This window comes from Chelonoidis abingdonii, chromosome 1 (assembly GCF_003597395.2).
Source record: "Chelonoidis abingdonii isolate Lonesome George chromosome 1, CheloAbing_2.0, whole genome shotgun sequence".
NCBI classification, from domain to species: Eukaryota; Metazoa; Chordata; order Testudines; family Testudinidae; genus Chelonoidis; species Chelonoidis abingdonii.
Window position 1 is genome coordinate 96010768 of NC_133769.1, and position 15932 is coordinate 96026699.

Sequence of the window (15932 nt, forward strand, 5' to 3'; positions counted from 1 at the left end):
GTAAGATCCAGAGGGTCTGGGTCTTGGGGTTTCTTGGGCAAGGTCTTGGGGGGACCAGAGTGTACCAAGCACTGGTATTCCTGGTTGGTGGCAGCGCTACAGGTACTAAGCTGGTAATTGAGCTTAGAGGAATTCATGCTGGTACCCCATCTTTTGAACGCTAAGGTTCAGGGTGGGGAATTGTACCATGACAGTCGTACGTGGCTCAGAGAGGTCAGTAAGTTTGTCCACCCCTGGTCTACGGGTTACAGTGGCTCACAGACTGAGTATGAGTCATAAATATGATGTTGCTGCAAAACAGGCTAATATGATTCTGGGGTGTATTAACAGGAGAGTTGTATGTCAGGCACAGGAGGTAATTGTCTCGCTCTACTCAGCACTGGTGAGGCCTCAGCTGAAGTGCTGTGTCCAGTTCTGGCCATCACAATTCAGGAAAGATGTGGACAAATTGGAAAGAGTCCAGAGGAGAGCAACAAAAATGATCAAAAGTTTAGAAAACCTGACCTTTGAGGAAAAGTTGAAAAATCTGGGCTTATATAGTCTTGAGAAAAGAAGACCAAGTGCCAACCTGATAACAGTCTTCAAATCTGTTAAGGTCTATTATAAAAAGGGCTGTGACCAATTGTTCTCCATGTCCACAGAAGGTAGGACAAGCAGTAATGGCCTTAATCTACAGCAAGGGAGATTTAGGTTAGATATTAGGAAAAACTTTCTTGCTCTAGGGTAGTTAAGCTCTGTAATAGGATTCCAAAGGAGGTCAAGGAGTCCCTATCAGGAGCGGCAGAAGAGTCTTAAATGTGTGGAGACCACCAGTCCCCAAACTGTGACCCTGCCCCTGCACAGCCCTTCCCCCTGAGACCCTGGCCCCTCACGCTGCCCTTTCCCCATGGAGCCCCACCCCTGTGCCGTCCCTTCTCCCCAAGCTCCTGCCCTTGCACCATCCATTTCCCTGAGGACCCGCCCCCTCTTGCTCCTCTCCGCGCCCCCTCCCCCCGTTGCTTGTCCTTACATCTGGTAAAAAGTGGGACCGTTTCCCCCACCCCCGGCGCCTCAGGTCCCCATCATTGGAAGTGTTTAAAAACTAGTTGCACAAACACCTGTAAGGTACTTGGTCCTGCCTCAGCGTAGGGGGCTGAACTTGATGGCTTCCTGAGTTCCATTCCAGCCCTGCATGTTTATGATTCTATGTCACTGGGAGCAGGACTCCCACCCCATGAACAATGAATTGAATCAAAGGATCTGCCTCACTTCCCTATATCTGCCATATATCATCGACAACTGCAAATACCTAACTCCTGAAAGACAGGAATGCACGTATTGCTTTACGGGAACAGACCTGTGGTCCATCTAGTCCAGCATCCTCTCCCTGACCGTGACCAGTACCAGAGAATTTTGACGTAGGTCCAAGAAGCCCCATAATGAGCAGTTAATATTTGGCTTGTGCCCTGCAGCATGAGAATTGATGCCCTTTATTCATTTTAAAGATAAAGACATCTGTGACTCCTTTCCCCAGGAATGGCCTCACCCAACTGCTCTGCCCTTGGATTTACCTGCTGAGAAAGGCAGGAAGGCCTCTCGCTTCACAAACTGCCCAGCTGCATCCAGGAAGTGCTCCGGGTAGAACTCGTGGGGTTTCTCCCAAACTGTTTCATCCTTCAGCACCGAGGACAAAACTGCAATGACTGTGGTGCCCTAAACATTCCCATTAACATCCCCAAAACAAAAACAAACAGGTTATTTAAAGAGAATATAAACCATTGTCAACTTTACCTATGCTTCCTTTTACTATTATCTATAGGGAAAGAAAAGCCAGGCAGTTCTCTGTTGCCCTGTTAATCAGATAATGGCACAACTTTCCATTGGAAAAGGCCTATCAAGGTTTATATATGTAAATGAGATTTCCAATGATATTATCAGGACAAAATTTCCTCCCACTCCAGATTGCCCTAAACTTTCAAGCAAATGAATTCTGCATAATGAGATTCAGTTGAATCTATACAGTTGGATCTACTGGTAGAAATACAGCCCTTGGTGAGGTTCAAGTCCTTTAGACTAGCACGCTACATAACCAGCCGGGGACTAAGTAACTAAGTATCCTAGCAATATCCCTTAGCAATCTGCATCTGGGCTCCAATTGCTATACCTTAGGGATGAAAAAGTCTTGAACTTGGGTGTCCCGGTAGGTCATGCGAGGCACTCCAGCAAAAACAACATCACAATAACGCTGAGTTTCATAGATCGCAGCATTGGTGTAAGGCAAGTTCACTTGATCCTCTATTTTGGGTGACCTGTCCCTGCCAATCACCTTATCAATTTCCTCATGGACTCTTCCTGGAAATATAGAAACACTTTATATAGCAGGGAGTATAACAGAGTAGATGTAATAGGCTATTATGGGTCTGATCCAGTTACCACTAAAATCAGCTGAAACATTCCCATTAACTTCTCTTCTAAAGAGACCCTCTATCAATCCTTTATATTTGGCACTAGTAGGTATTCCCATCCAAGAAACAGGGAACACATATTCAGTGTAAATAAGTTTCCATGAGTTATGTCCATATTAGACACTTACCCTGACTATTATTTTTTTTTACACGTGAAGAATTCTAGTAGACTGCAGAAGCACAATTTCTATAACAGACACAGGGACAACCACTGTGGGGAGTGCGGGGGGATACCCTCCCTCCAGGATGTTGTCCTTCCCAACACTGTGCCCTCTGATAATGGAGTTAAAAATGCAAAAGCTTGCCACCTTTCCCTTAAGAGGTGCCCTCCTGCTGCTGCCCACCTCCTCTTAACACCCCTCTGCACATAATCATTTTTAGCCTCTCTCCCTGCCACCCGTACTCAGGGCTGTACCAGTGTAAATATTACAAACTGCTGTGCTGCAGCCAGCTAAGCCTACAGGGGAAGGCAGAAGCACAGAAACTGCAGCACTACTTAGGCCTGTACACTTGGAAATCAAGTCAGCATAACTACATCGCTCACAGGGTGTGAAAAATCCGCAGTAGGAAGCCTCGGAATTTCAGAAGCCCCAGTAGGAGGTGGGGGGCAGGGAAGGGAGGAAGGGACATGATTGGGGAAGGAAGCAGGGGAAACAGCCAGGGTGGTGGGGGTGGGGGGAAGGAGAACAAGCGAGCAGAGAGTAGGGAATGGGTGGGTGTGACCTTGAGGAAGGAGGCTGACCTTTCTGGGGGGGGCAGTGAAGGAGGGAGAGGACCATGAGAGCAGAGAGGAGGCTGCACAAAGGGGGCAGAGAGAGCTCTCCCCAGCAGAGGGGTGGCTGAAGAGTGTGTGTGGAGGGACGGGGTCTTGTTCTGGCAGGATGCTCTGTAACACCAAGGCCAGGTCTAGACTACAGACCTATATCGGTATAACAACATTGCACATCCCTCAGCAACTAGTTATACCGAGCTAACCCACTGTGTAGACAGGACTCCCTAGGTCGCAGGCAGGTGTCTGTGGAGTGAAATAGGGCAGCCTGTGGGAGGTATGTGTGTGAATGGAGCCATTAGGACAAGAGCCGGCCTGCATGAGTGGGATCTGAGGGGGTGTGTGGGACTCAGTTCGGTCTGATTGCTGGTGTGGGGTGGGAGGGGCTGGAGGCAGAAGGCAGCTGAGCCAGAGCGTGATCTTTGTGAGAAGCCAGAGGGTGTGTGAGAAAGAGGCCGGGGGGAGGAGAGGGATTGTAAAGTGCCCGTGGGTGAGGAAGGACAACATGAAGGGTTTGGTGCGGGCTGCAGGAGAACGTGAGACTGAAAACCTGGGGGAAGGAGGAAGGGAGCACAACTTAGGAAAGAAGAGGAAGGCAGATAGAATGGAGAAGAGAAGGAAAGAGAGGGAACAATTAGGACACAACGTTGAAAAATACTGCTAAGGGGATAATAGACTGAAAACATAGAGCAAAATGTCTGCAGTGAGGAGATGATGGTCTGAAGGAAATGGAAAAGGGGAAAGAACAAATGCGAGGGAGACCAAGGATACTGTGTAAAGGTTTTGTTGTTAAGAAATATGATAAAATGTGCTGTGCAGGAGGGGACAAAAAATTTGCCTTGGGCCAGCACTAGCTCCCAACTAGCCCCTCTTCCATCATTTTGTCTCCTTTATGTTCAACAAAATTCTCCCACCTGGTCCCCATCCATTTTGTTTTCCTGTTGTTGCACCTATGAGAAGTTGTACAGATATGTCAGTTAATCAAGGTGTTTCATGGTTACCTCTATTTATTGTTTCAACCAATTTGTCTGTACTGAAGGAAGGTTCACTGGTCTGCATTTCCCCAGACCAGCCCTAGAGGCTTTTTAAACCACCATTACAATATTTTCTCCCTCAGTATGGCATTTGATCATTTGAGAGAGAGCACAATTTTCTTAGCAGCTCAGTCACTTCGTGCTTAAAGTCCTTGGAATCTCTTGGAGGTAAGCCAGCTGGTCTTGGTAGCACTTAAATGTATCCATTTATTCCAGGATCTTTTCTTTTATTAATTGTATCTCTGACTATGTCTTGTGATCACTACCTGAAAATGTATAGCAGAGGTAGACATCTCACCAAAGGTTCTCTGTTGTAGTGAGCACTGATACAAAGAAACCATTTAGCTTCTTGTTAATGTCCTTATCCTCCTTGATTGTTCCCTTTCTTCCCTGGTAGTTCTGTTGGCCAACCAATTCTCCCAGACATCCTGCTTCTGATATACTGAAATAATGTGTTTGTTTTCATGTCTTTGGATATAAGTTCTTTACATTTCCTCTTGCCTCTTCTAATTTCCATGTTATAGTTTACCTCTTTACCTTCTTTCTACTAGCATCACTTGGGCTGGATTTCCATTTTAGTTTTTACGGATACCTCTTTGGCTTGAACAACCAGGATGCTACTTAAGCAACCCTACCCTATCCTCACTTCTGACTATAGTGCCTTTTTGACTGCCTTATTCACTTTTAAAAACCCCCTTGGAAAGTGCTAGTTTTTGGTTTGATTCCTTCCCTTAAGCAGTTGAACTTATTTGTATGGTTGTGACACTTAGTGTCTGAACTATACTTACTTCTTGACTGAAGTCCTATGTGGTATTAGGACTAAGCTGAGTGCAGACTCTCTATTTATGTGTTAGAGAAATAGTTGCTTCAAGAAGAAATTGTGTAAAGAGTTGAGAAAAGGCTTCTTATTATATATCCCTGAAGTTACATCCAGGCTTGTTGTAAGTCATCTGATAAGAAAGCTCTGGGCTCTGGGACTCGTGAGCAAAGTCTGGCTATGCAATAGAGACAAATGTTGATCGAGGGTGGAAGTGAAAGGGGCCAAGATTTTCCAGAGTGACTAGTGCTTGTGGGTGACATAAAATGTAGGTGTCCATTTTAACAAGAGGCCTCATTTTCAGAAAGTGCTGAGTAGCCACCTTCTGAAAATCAGGCCCTTTTAAGGTATCTCAAGTTGAAGACCCAAAGCTGAGCTGCCCAAAGTCACTAGTCATTTACCGAAATCTTGACTAGAGCATTTGTGGCCAGAGAGAGAAAACTTAGCAAGGAGCTGTTGGAGACACAAGGTGCACTGAACAGTAGCAGTGGGTTTCCATGCATATACTGAGATCTTTAACAGAGGCTTTCCCTCTCCTCATGAGTTTTTGCTTTCCCCCTCAGCACAAAATGCTCCATGATGATTGTGTGGAATTATCCCCGCCTCATTACTGTAGTTCAGTCCAATAGTAAATGCTACTGACTGTACTCCAGGATGTCGCATCTGAAAGACAAAAGCATCTATAAGCCCTCCCAAACTGCATCACTTACTTTGGACATCAGGATAGCGAAGCATGTACAGCAGCGCCCAGCACAGGGTTACAGTGGTTGTTTCAGTGGCAGCACCAAACAGGTCAAAAACTGTAAAGATCAGGTTGTCCTCATTGAAAGTGCTCTCTGGGTCCATTTTAGCCTGAAGGAAATAAAAATAGGCTTGTCATATAACTTGGGTTTGTTGTTTTTTCTTTAATTCACTCTACTACCTAGGAGCATACATTTGGGTGTATAACACATTTTCCAGATATAGGGGTCTGAGTCCCTGTTGCCCCACACCTGGTGTAATCATTGACACCCGTACAGAGAGGTGGATGATGCCTAACCAGAATGGTAGTATTTTACACTCCCTTTGAACTGGTGCTCATGTTTATACAAGGTATAGGGCAGTGGGGAAACGGGCCCACAACATTGAAAATCTCCATAGTAGGGATTAGAATTCAAAATATGAATGAGTTACAAGATTCTTCCTTGACTGAGAAGAGCTAAACAAACTGGAAATTCATGCATTGATCAAAGGTAGAGTCATTAAGGCTTCATGAAGTATGAGAATGAAATTTGAAATATTTTTGCATTACTTTCAAGGCTCAGAATGCTAGATTTCATAGAAGCACAAAATAAGGTTTAAAAAGACTGTATTATGGGGCCATTTCAGTGAAATAAGAATCCCAGACACATGGTTTTAGATGCAGTAACAATTCCTATTTAAGGCTCAGCTGTTCTAGGTTAATTCAATTTCCAGGTATTATTTGAAGGTAAGTGCTGTCAAAGTGCTTGGCACTGGACAAGATGAAATAAAGACAGATCCAGTCCTTTTAAGGTTTTACAATCTAAGCAAGAGATACAGAATAGACAGGATGCCATGGGAAGTCCAAAGGAAATTATAATAAGGATATTTTTAATAGCTTAAAATCATGGACTTATGTCTTGTGGGCAAGAAGAAAATAGTGGATCTTTAGAAGGGATTTGGATGAAGAGAAGGCAATGGCTTAGTGGACCAGAATTTGGAGGGTGTTTCAGTGGTATGAGGCGGCGTTAAAGAAGACACAGAGAAAACTGTAGGGGAATTATATGAGCACGACATTGAGACAGCCATCATTGAAAGACCACGGGTTATGGGGGTGATGCATTAAGAGACTATGTCTAAGATATAATGTGGGTTGTGTAAGACTTTCAAGGCAAGGACAAGAGATTTAAATGTGATATGATAAACAAGAAGGAACCGGTAGAGTGGAGGAAGAAGCAGCAAGATTTGAAATTGGATGTGTGCATGAGCAGAAGGAGAGGAAGGGTTCATAGATACACCTCGTTTTATGATCCTGGATGAGCAGGAAGACGGGTTTGGGGAAAAAGTAAGAATCTCATTTTTAGCTATGTTAAACTTATGTTGCGGACAAGTCACCTAGGAAGAAATGTCAGAAGGACTGAAATACAGGACTCCTTAGCGAGAGATGGGTCAGGAGAGCTGAGGTAGGTTTGCTGATTATCAGCCTCAAGATGAAAGTTCCAACTGTGAAAGCAGATGAAGTTCCTGAGTTACACTGTAGAGGGAGTGGGCAAGGACAGAGCCTTTATGACTTCCACAGACAATGGAAGAGTGGAGGAGAATCCACCACAGAGAATGCTGAAGGAATAGTTGGGGAGAAACCAATAGGAGGAGAACCAAGAAAAAACGGTACCACAGAAACCAAAGGGGGACAGTGTGACATTATCTGATTAAAATATGACCATATAGATCATTGTTGCAACCACTGTTTTATATTTGCCGCAAATCTTGTAAAAAGGTTGTCAAATGAGGTGTCTATGAAAAAGTTATGGTTTGCTGGTTATGATTATGCTAGCTGTATGCATGTATCATTTTTGTATTTGAAGTTGTAAGTATTGGTGCTATACCTGGATTTCAAATGTGTGCCTACTCGTATATTCGTACAGCACTCAGCAGAGTGGGGCTTTGAGTCTGCCTTGGATCTTAGAGGGCTATACTTGGAATAGTTATCTGGAACTACATTTTGATTGGCATTTTCTCATACATGCCATAATCCACTCCGCTAGGAGTGAAGCGCTATTGGAACAGAGCTAAGAGGCAGGGAAGACAAGGTGAATTGTTAAATAACCAAGCATTGCATCTATGAGCTGAGGGTATACCTAAACCAAGGCTTCCTTAGACACTCTGAACTTTTCTTTTCTGTGTGTCCTTGAGTGTAAGGGGGCAGGTGTATGAGGATCTCGGTATCTAATTCCACTTACCTAGTGCTTCTGCATGTGTGTGCCCACTTGCTGTCCCTACTTGCACTGGAGAGCAACAGCCTTGTGCTCTCTGCTGCATGCGCTGGGGTGAAAGGACCTGTAGGATCCAGGTCTCAGCATAACTGACGGGTTGTTCCATCACAAGCACACATATCCAAACAGCAAAATACGACCCCACAAGGATCCATGTCTGTCTCCTCCTACCTTTTCTATCTCCTCCAGAAAAGCATCAATGAAGTCTCTGGTAAAGCCTGGATCCCGGGTCTCCTTATGCTTCTTCACAATCTCCCTTAGAATGTCAAAGGTATCAATATAGGGTTGGAAGATGTTATGATGAGGCCCAGGAATATACAACAACCAAGGCATCAAGTCCAGAATCTAGGATGGAAGAGACAGGAGAGGAAAAGCATTAGATCAGGAAGGCAGTTCTCAGATATTCGGCAGGGGAAGAGATGGAATTGGGATGGAATGTTCCCAACAGGCCAGATCCCCCACTTCACACTGGGTAAACATTTTGAGCTCCCTACCTTGTTCCCTCCACCATGCAACACAATGTGTTGTGACCAACATTGTCTGCATGTAAGTGAACCATCTGACTAACCACCCCTGGGAGTAAACACCCTCCTCGATTCTGTTACTGAGCTGTTACCTAGCCTCCTATTGACATGACAGTGGCAACAGAAGAACAGTGAAAGGGTTGGGGACTGGGGAAAGATTACTGTTGAGACTTTTCTTATTATTTCAGGGCTCTGGAGATATTTTAAATGTTACAAATACTGGTCCTGATGCTGCAGTGCTTACTCAGGATAAATGTCACTGACCCTTATGGACTGGGCTCATATACTTCTTTTTCCTGATATATCTATTGAGTGTGATGGCCAAGGGCCTGTAAGGGTGGCGTTCCCTTGAAGGCCTGGTTTTCTGGAGGAGAGGAAAGTCTCTCACTCGTCATTCCCTGATCTTGGTTGTACTAATGCGATTCTTCGGTAAGCAGGGGCCACTCTAGGTATTTTGCCGCCCGAAGCACTGCAGGCAGGCTGCCTTCGGTGGCTTGCCTGCGGGAGGTCCCCAGTCCCATGGATTCGGCGGCATGCCTGCAGGAGGTCCGCCAAAACCGCGGGACCAGTGGAACCTCCGCAGACATGCTGCTGAAGGCAACCTGCCTGCCACCCTCGCGGCGACCGGCAGAGTGCACCCCCATGGCTTGCCGCCCCAGGCACATGCTTGGCATGCTGGTGCCTGGAGCTGCCCCTTTTTGTAAGAATGTGCATGTGATATAGAAGATAGTAGTAAGATGCAGTCTGACAGCTTCTTGCAAAAATCACATAGAGCGAAGGCACTTGTGCTCCTAGCTGGGAGAAGGTGGGAGGTTCTGGGTGCCTTCCTTTTCAAAAGATATTCGCAGAGTTCTCTTCCTGTATTGAAAACCGTTAAAGTCTGGTTGGCTTTGTTGTTATTGTTGATTTTTTAAGTTTTAGATGTTCTGTTCAGAAAAACACTTATAAATTAGGAAACATCTCTAAATCATCCCAGTCCATCAAAACTGGGCTGGAAATCTCCCAATAACAATCCTACCTTAGAAGAATTTCCTGTATACATTTCCTGTTGACCAAGAAATACTAAGGCTATGTCTACCCTACGCAACTTTGAGTGACACGGCTGTGCCGCTATAATCGAGCGCTAAAAGGCGTGCAGTGTAGCCACTCTTTGTTGGCGGGAAAGAGATCTCCTGCTGACAAAAAACTTCCATCCCCAAAGAGCAGCGTTAGTGCTGTCGGCAGGACAGTGCTTTTGCCAACAAAGTGCTGTTCACACTAGTGCTTGTCATCGACAAAACTTTTGTCTTTTGCAGGGGTCTTTTGTTAACACCTCTGAATGACAAAAGTTTTGTCTTTCACTTGCTCGTGCAGACAAAGCCTAAGAGACCAAGCTATCTCTGGGCATTTCGGCAGTTCTGCTTCCTGACCCAGCTGCCTCTAGAAAATGTAGAGGAACTCAAGGAAAATCGCCATGCGCATACCCTAGCCAGAAAGTATTTGATGGGTTTCAGGAGATTTCTGTATTATCCAAACTGGTTCATAATCTCTGCATCAAAAGCACCATGGCACCTTTGTCTAAAACACCATATGGAGCGTGAGCTCTTCATCCTCCTCAGACCCACCCAGGCAACCAAGAGGTTTGGGTTTTACTGACAATCAGAATCTTGTGGACTACCTGGGACAGGATTCCAGCTCCTATATTGAAAGCCTCCTCTATCAGCTGTAGCATCCTCTGGAATTTCTCATTGTTGTACTCAAAGCGGTTGCCAAAAGTGATTGAGCACATCACATTGCCGACGGCACTGTTTATGAGGAAGCGTGGATTGAAAGGATGGCCTGAAAAAGATACAGGAACCAACCCAAGAGATTAGGAGGCACACCAGGATCACAGCCTGCTACTACATGGGGATGTATTCAATGAGACCCTCTAACACCACAGGAAGTGGGAAATACATTGCACTTTGCTATTTAGCTGAATCCCTTCCACAATGGCTAGATCATCTCCACATGCAAACCTCTCCTCTTCCTCCTCCTCCTCCTCTAGAATTGCTCTTCCCTCGAGCTCCATGTACCCTACTCTTGAGAGCCCCCCTCCCTGCTTTATGACTAGAGAGATGAGAGTTTCCAATCTTCCAAACATACCATCTTTAGAACTGAACGCAGAGCATAGACATCCAGCTTCCTCAGTTATACTCTGATCCAGGGATTTCTTCCCCAGCCCAAAATTCCTCAAGGTGGAGAGTGCGAATTTCCTCAGCTCCTTCCAGCCATGGCCATACCTTGCCATCATTATCCCTGCAGGATTTCAAAGAAATACTAGTCAAATAGCCATCTGTCCTCCCCCACCCCCCTGCTATAATAAATGAAAAAGGGTTGGTTTTGTTGTACTGATTTACTCTTTTTAGTTAATTTATTTCCCCGTTAACAGTGCCACTGTACACATGGCTCATGAAGGTGATACTTGTGGGGAGAAATGGGCTTGGGTCCCTTGGGAAGCTGTGTGAGCTAGAGCAACAGTTCCCAACATTGGTCCATGGGCCAGACCTGGTACTTCCAGTTTTTGCGACTCTAGGGGCTCTCTGTAAAACGGGTTTTCAAATAAAGTTTATAATGCCAGCTGGCCTTTAAGTCTCTTGCTGGTGGCATCCATTTTGCTGAAAGGCAATGTGACACCAGCAGCCTGGGGCGGCTGGGGAGAAGCCCACTGTCAGGCTGTAAACCAGTTTCTACTCACCTGTAACAACCAGATTTGAAATCGGTCCATCCTGCAAAGGGCAGTGGTGTCTGTGTGTGCACACTGTGCGTGTATGTATATATACCCACAGTCCATCCTAAGGTACAGGACCCATAATGTACCCTGAAGGCAGAACCATGTTGTTTGTGCTCCCCAGGAACTGATGTGCATGGAGGAGATGGGAAATTTGCCCTGGACTTTGAGGGACACTTGCCTTCACAGTTTTTTCTATAGCCCATATGGTCAAATAAGGAAAAGGATGGTCGATCAGCGAAGTCTTCTGATCTCTGGATCAATGCTGCCTTTACAGCTTCAAAGCCATTCAGCACGACCAAATTTTTCCATCCAACCTGAAGAGAGAAGATCTTTCCAAACTTCTCACTGGGCTGTTAAGTAAAAGAGAAAAGGGGAAAAAAGAAAAACAGGATTAAAGAGAAAAAACAGCTACAAAGGCTGTAGCTTAAAATGAGAGACACTGCAGCATAGCCTGTGGAAGGCAGAGAGCACAGGGGCTTTGACTGCAGAGTGCTTAATACCTGCAAGGCTGTAGACCCAAGAGGGAATATACCCAAACCTGGCAGGAGGGATCTAGCTCAATACCACAGTCTCATATCAAGACATGCAGATTTGGGCAGGAAAGCAATCGGTGTCCCTCTCCCAGCCACCTTAATTTCCCAACTGCTATTTGGCCGTACAGAACATTGTTGGGTTTCAAAGTACTGTCTCACTGCACTAATACTCGGCTGTTCATTCGCACTGGTCAAAACTCAATTTCCAGTCAGCAGGATATTTTGACATTTGTTTCCAGTTAGAATCAGAATGAAAACAAATTTCCCAGATATTGAAATTCCCAGAAAAGTTCTGTTCTGAAAAGTTTTTGTTTCAAAATGTCATTTTGAAATCTGGAAGTTTGGATTCTAAGGCTGTTTTGTTATATGGGGCTTTTTTATTTGTCTAGTTATATTCTATCCATAACATGTCAGTGGTAATAGTGCTCTGAATAGTACTGCTACTGATGCGTTATGAAATAATATAAAAAGAATTAAAAATGAAGACTCCGAAACAAACATTTTCCAAAGTGAACAAATTTTCCCTTCAAAAGGCCACCCCCGTGGAATAGTCATTAAAACCAGCATTTGTTGTCTAAAAGCTGGTTCATTGAAAACATTCCCACCAGCTCTGCTGTACAGCTGTGTATGGGAACCATCGCTAAAGTGATGTAATTCTCCAATTTACACACACACCTTGGGAGGGTGTGTCCAAGTCCTATTTTAAGGGCCCAAATGAAGAATGAGGCACTTACATTGCTGCTTTCTCAACCATTAGAGTAGTGTAATCTAGTGTCAATGCTTTCTTTATAGTAACAAATTGATTTACAATCTCGATGTACACACGGTTCCATAGTGTATGACTGATCAACAATTAACCAACCACCTACACTGATTACAGTGAGAGGGGGATGTCACAAGCTCACATGATATAAATGTAAAATGCTTTTTTGCTTTGCTTTTATTGTTTAGCGTTTTCTCCTTTTCTAGATTGAAATCTTCCTGCAATGCAGTAAATAATAAATGCACTTCAGCTGCCACTCAAAAACTGGAAACTGATCTGGCATGGGTGCTATTCACCAACCCTCTCTGCCAGTCAGTGAATGGCATCTGTCCCTCTGGCACTTACCTCAGTTAAAGCCAGGCGAGGACACTGGAAATTGACCTGCAGCAAGTTCCCAACGAAAGGGAAGGAGACAGGACCCGGGGGATAGTTTTTCCATCTCTTTCTGCGCTTCATGTGATCGAAAACCAGGATATAGACAACAAAAGAGAGGCCAAATGTTATGAAGCTGTTCCAGAAGGATGGGAGCTGGGACCCAAGCCAGGAGAGCAGTTCCATTGTGTCTCTCCTACCTCACTCTGTCCCAGAATATTTTTTTCCCTTTTCCCTCCAACACTTTCCCTCTGTCTGTTTCGCCTTCTCCCAGTCTGTCTTTCTGTTTCTTTCTCCTACTTTCCCTCTCTCACTCCTCCCATCCCTCTCTTCCTTTCCCTCTGTTTTTCTATCTATTTCTCTAGCTAGTCTATTCTAGTCACGCCCTCTCTTCTAATAACAAAGTGCCATAAGTCTGCACAGGACTTGACCAACAGCTAAGTGCCGGCTGTGTAGTTATTGTTTCTCTTCAGCTCCTCCCCAGACCTCGTAGGAGTGGTGAGGAAGGTGTGCCTATCCCCATTTCAGACAGGCCATAATTTTACACAAAATCTGTAGGAGTCGTCGCAGCTGGGAGCCAATTTCATGATAGTTGGAGTCAAAAAATGTACTGGTGAGGGCTCTTGATACCGTCCCACTCTCTCCACCGCTCCACTTCAGCAATAGAATTATAGCAGGCAAATTAGCTAAAAAGGAAAAGGTTTGATTGGTTTTGTTATCTCTGATATCATCATCTAGTTGAGTTTTTTTAAAAATATATATGGCTGCTCGTCCCTGTGGTATCGAACCATCACAATGACACTACTTAAGAAGGATCTGAGTTATCCATGACTGGAATTATAACAATTAGACATCAATCATTAATAAATTAACTTAATTACAATCTAATTTCTTCAAAATCGTTTATGCATGTGTTTTCTAGGAGATTTAACCACATAGAACTGTCTGTCTTACTCTGTTATTAGGATTGTTCAGTCAAAGAAAAGATGAGTCAAGTGCTGTATTTCTTAAAAGCTCACTTTTGATTGATTTTAACGCTAACTAATTAACAATTTGACCTGTAAATCCTCAGGGAAGACAGTCAGTAGGGCAAGCCCTGTGGCCTGAAGCCTAGGAAAGAAGGAAGGTAACAGTCAGCTCTCTGCTGTCATCTGCTGGAGACCAAGGGGCATGGACTGAGCAAGGCAGCACCATATTTACATATTAACTTCAGGTAATTTGGGGACATAGAGGTATAATTTGGCTGAGTTTTGTACTTGCAGACCATATTTTGGAGATTAGTCTGGTGGGAACCATCTGGGCAAAGCCTGAACAATGACTGAGTACAGGGTCACTCTAAAGAAGACTTATGTTTGTCAAGGTCTGGTAAGAGTCCTTGAACAGAAGGAGCCCAAGTTCCGGAAAAAAGAGAAATTGTCTGTTCCATTGAGTTAATTGCTGGGAAAGCGGTCCACAGGGAGTAAGAACTTTTATGGGACTGTTAGATCCCTGATTCCCCAATATCTTAAAAAAACAAACAAAACTGAGCTGAAGCTACGGTTGCCTGATAGGGGCAGAGCTCGCAGGGGTTCTAGTCATCGAGCATGGAGGACAGAACCCCATTGCAGTTTGGTCACCTGGACAGCAGTGAGTGCAGCCAAAGTGGCAATGGGTCTCACCTACAGCTTGCAAGCAGACTGAGAGCTGCTGTGTGGCTTACAGTGGAAGCAGAGGGTTTACAAGCACCCATCTACATCTGGTCTAAAGACTTGGTTGAGTCTCCCTGTCCAAGCTACTGAAACTCTTATAGCGAAGGATGGTAGTGGAGCAAGCTTAGGCAATCTTTGCCTCTCAAAGGTGCCTCAGATTGGTATAAGGGACCCAATATTACTTGTGGGAGTGAGCCAAAATTAAGCAAATAGTCTAGAAACGAAGGCACTGGCCCTTGTCGTGCAACGCCATGGCCAAAGGGCTACAGTACTCAGTGCCATGATTTGGGGATAACATTGTATTCCTCGTACATAGCAAAGAGGTTTAGCCTTAAACTTGAAGTTCTTCTCTTAAGCATAAAACTCAACTCATTCTTAACTATGGAGTTACAACCTGGAATCCTAGACCTACTGAAGTCAAGGTCACACCCCATTGATTTCATAGGTCAGGTTTACTGCAAGCTTCATAATAAACATAAGAGCTTCCACACGGCATTCTGGTGAGCCTGCATTTTGTGAACTCGTGTAGCACCAGGAAGCATGACACCCATAACCAGACTAGCACAGAAGCCACACAAAAACTACTCAAAAGGTTATAGGAGAAGCTTTGCCTTTTGGGACCTTGCTTTGCTCGACTTCTCTTGCAATATCACTGAGTCCAGGTCTAGGGAATGGAATGGCTGGACAACAGTCAAAGACATTGCATCAGACTCTTGGTGCATAAGGCATTCAAGGCTGGAAGCGTTTATTGTTTATTTTTACTTACTCAGTGTTCCTCGAAGCTAATCGACCTTTAAAAACCAAAAAACAGCAACAACAATAATAGCAGCACTAGATGTGCACACGACCATCTCCAGGACGCCGGCTCCATGTGGTGCTTAAGGATGATAGTCATCACTTTTGGTCCAATCAGGGCCCTAAGACTGGTGGGACTGAATTTTGAGACCAGAATATCAGTGGTTACTGTCAAACTTCAGAATGAGACCTCCACAGTGAGTGTCCCCGATATCCAATTGCCACGGAAGCATGGACATTGCCCATGGAGAGTGACTAACCAGGGCAGCTGCTGGACATTTGGACTGGGAAGTCCACATGGGTGCTGGTGTAATGGATGGGGGTGTAACTATACAGAGTGCACCATAGGGATGTGACAGTGTGGCTGAGATCATAGAAGGATACAACTGGGCATCCACGTCTGGCCTGAGCTACTGAGGAAGCCCATGTGTCCATTCAGTGCTGCCCT

At 44.8% G+C, this 15932-nt stretch overlaps 1 protein-coding gene across 1 annotated transcript in view; it reads right to left on the reverse strand.

Moving 5' to 3' along the window:
• The window catches only part of LOC116829297 (cytochrome P450 2D14-like), a 15448-nt gene extending 2222 nt beyond the window's left edge, over window positions 1-13226 (reverse strand). The window contains exons 1-8 of the mRNA XM_032788036.2: window positions 12975-13226; window positions 11512-11683; window positions 10706-10858; window positions 10239-10399; window positions 8229-8402; window positions 5775-5916; window positions 2144-2331; window positions 1551-1692 (exon numbers count right to left, since the gene is read on the reverse strand). Coding sequence (XP_032643927.1) covers window positions 1551-1692; window positions 2144-2331; window positions 5775-5916; window positions 8229-8402; window positions 10239-10399; window positions 10706-10858; window positions 11512-11683; window positions 12975-13187 — 1345 coding nt within the window. The 5' untranslated portion in view covers window positions 13188-13226. The remainder of the gene's footprint in view (window positions 1-1550; window positions 1693-2143; window positions 2332-5774; window positions 5917-8228; window positions 8403-10238; window positions 10400-10705; window positions 10859-11511; window positions 11684-12974) is intronic.
• Window positions 13227-15932: the final 2706 nt, after the last annotated feature.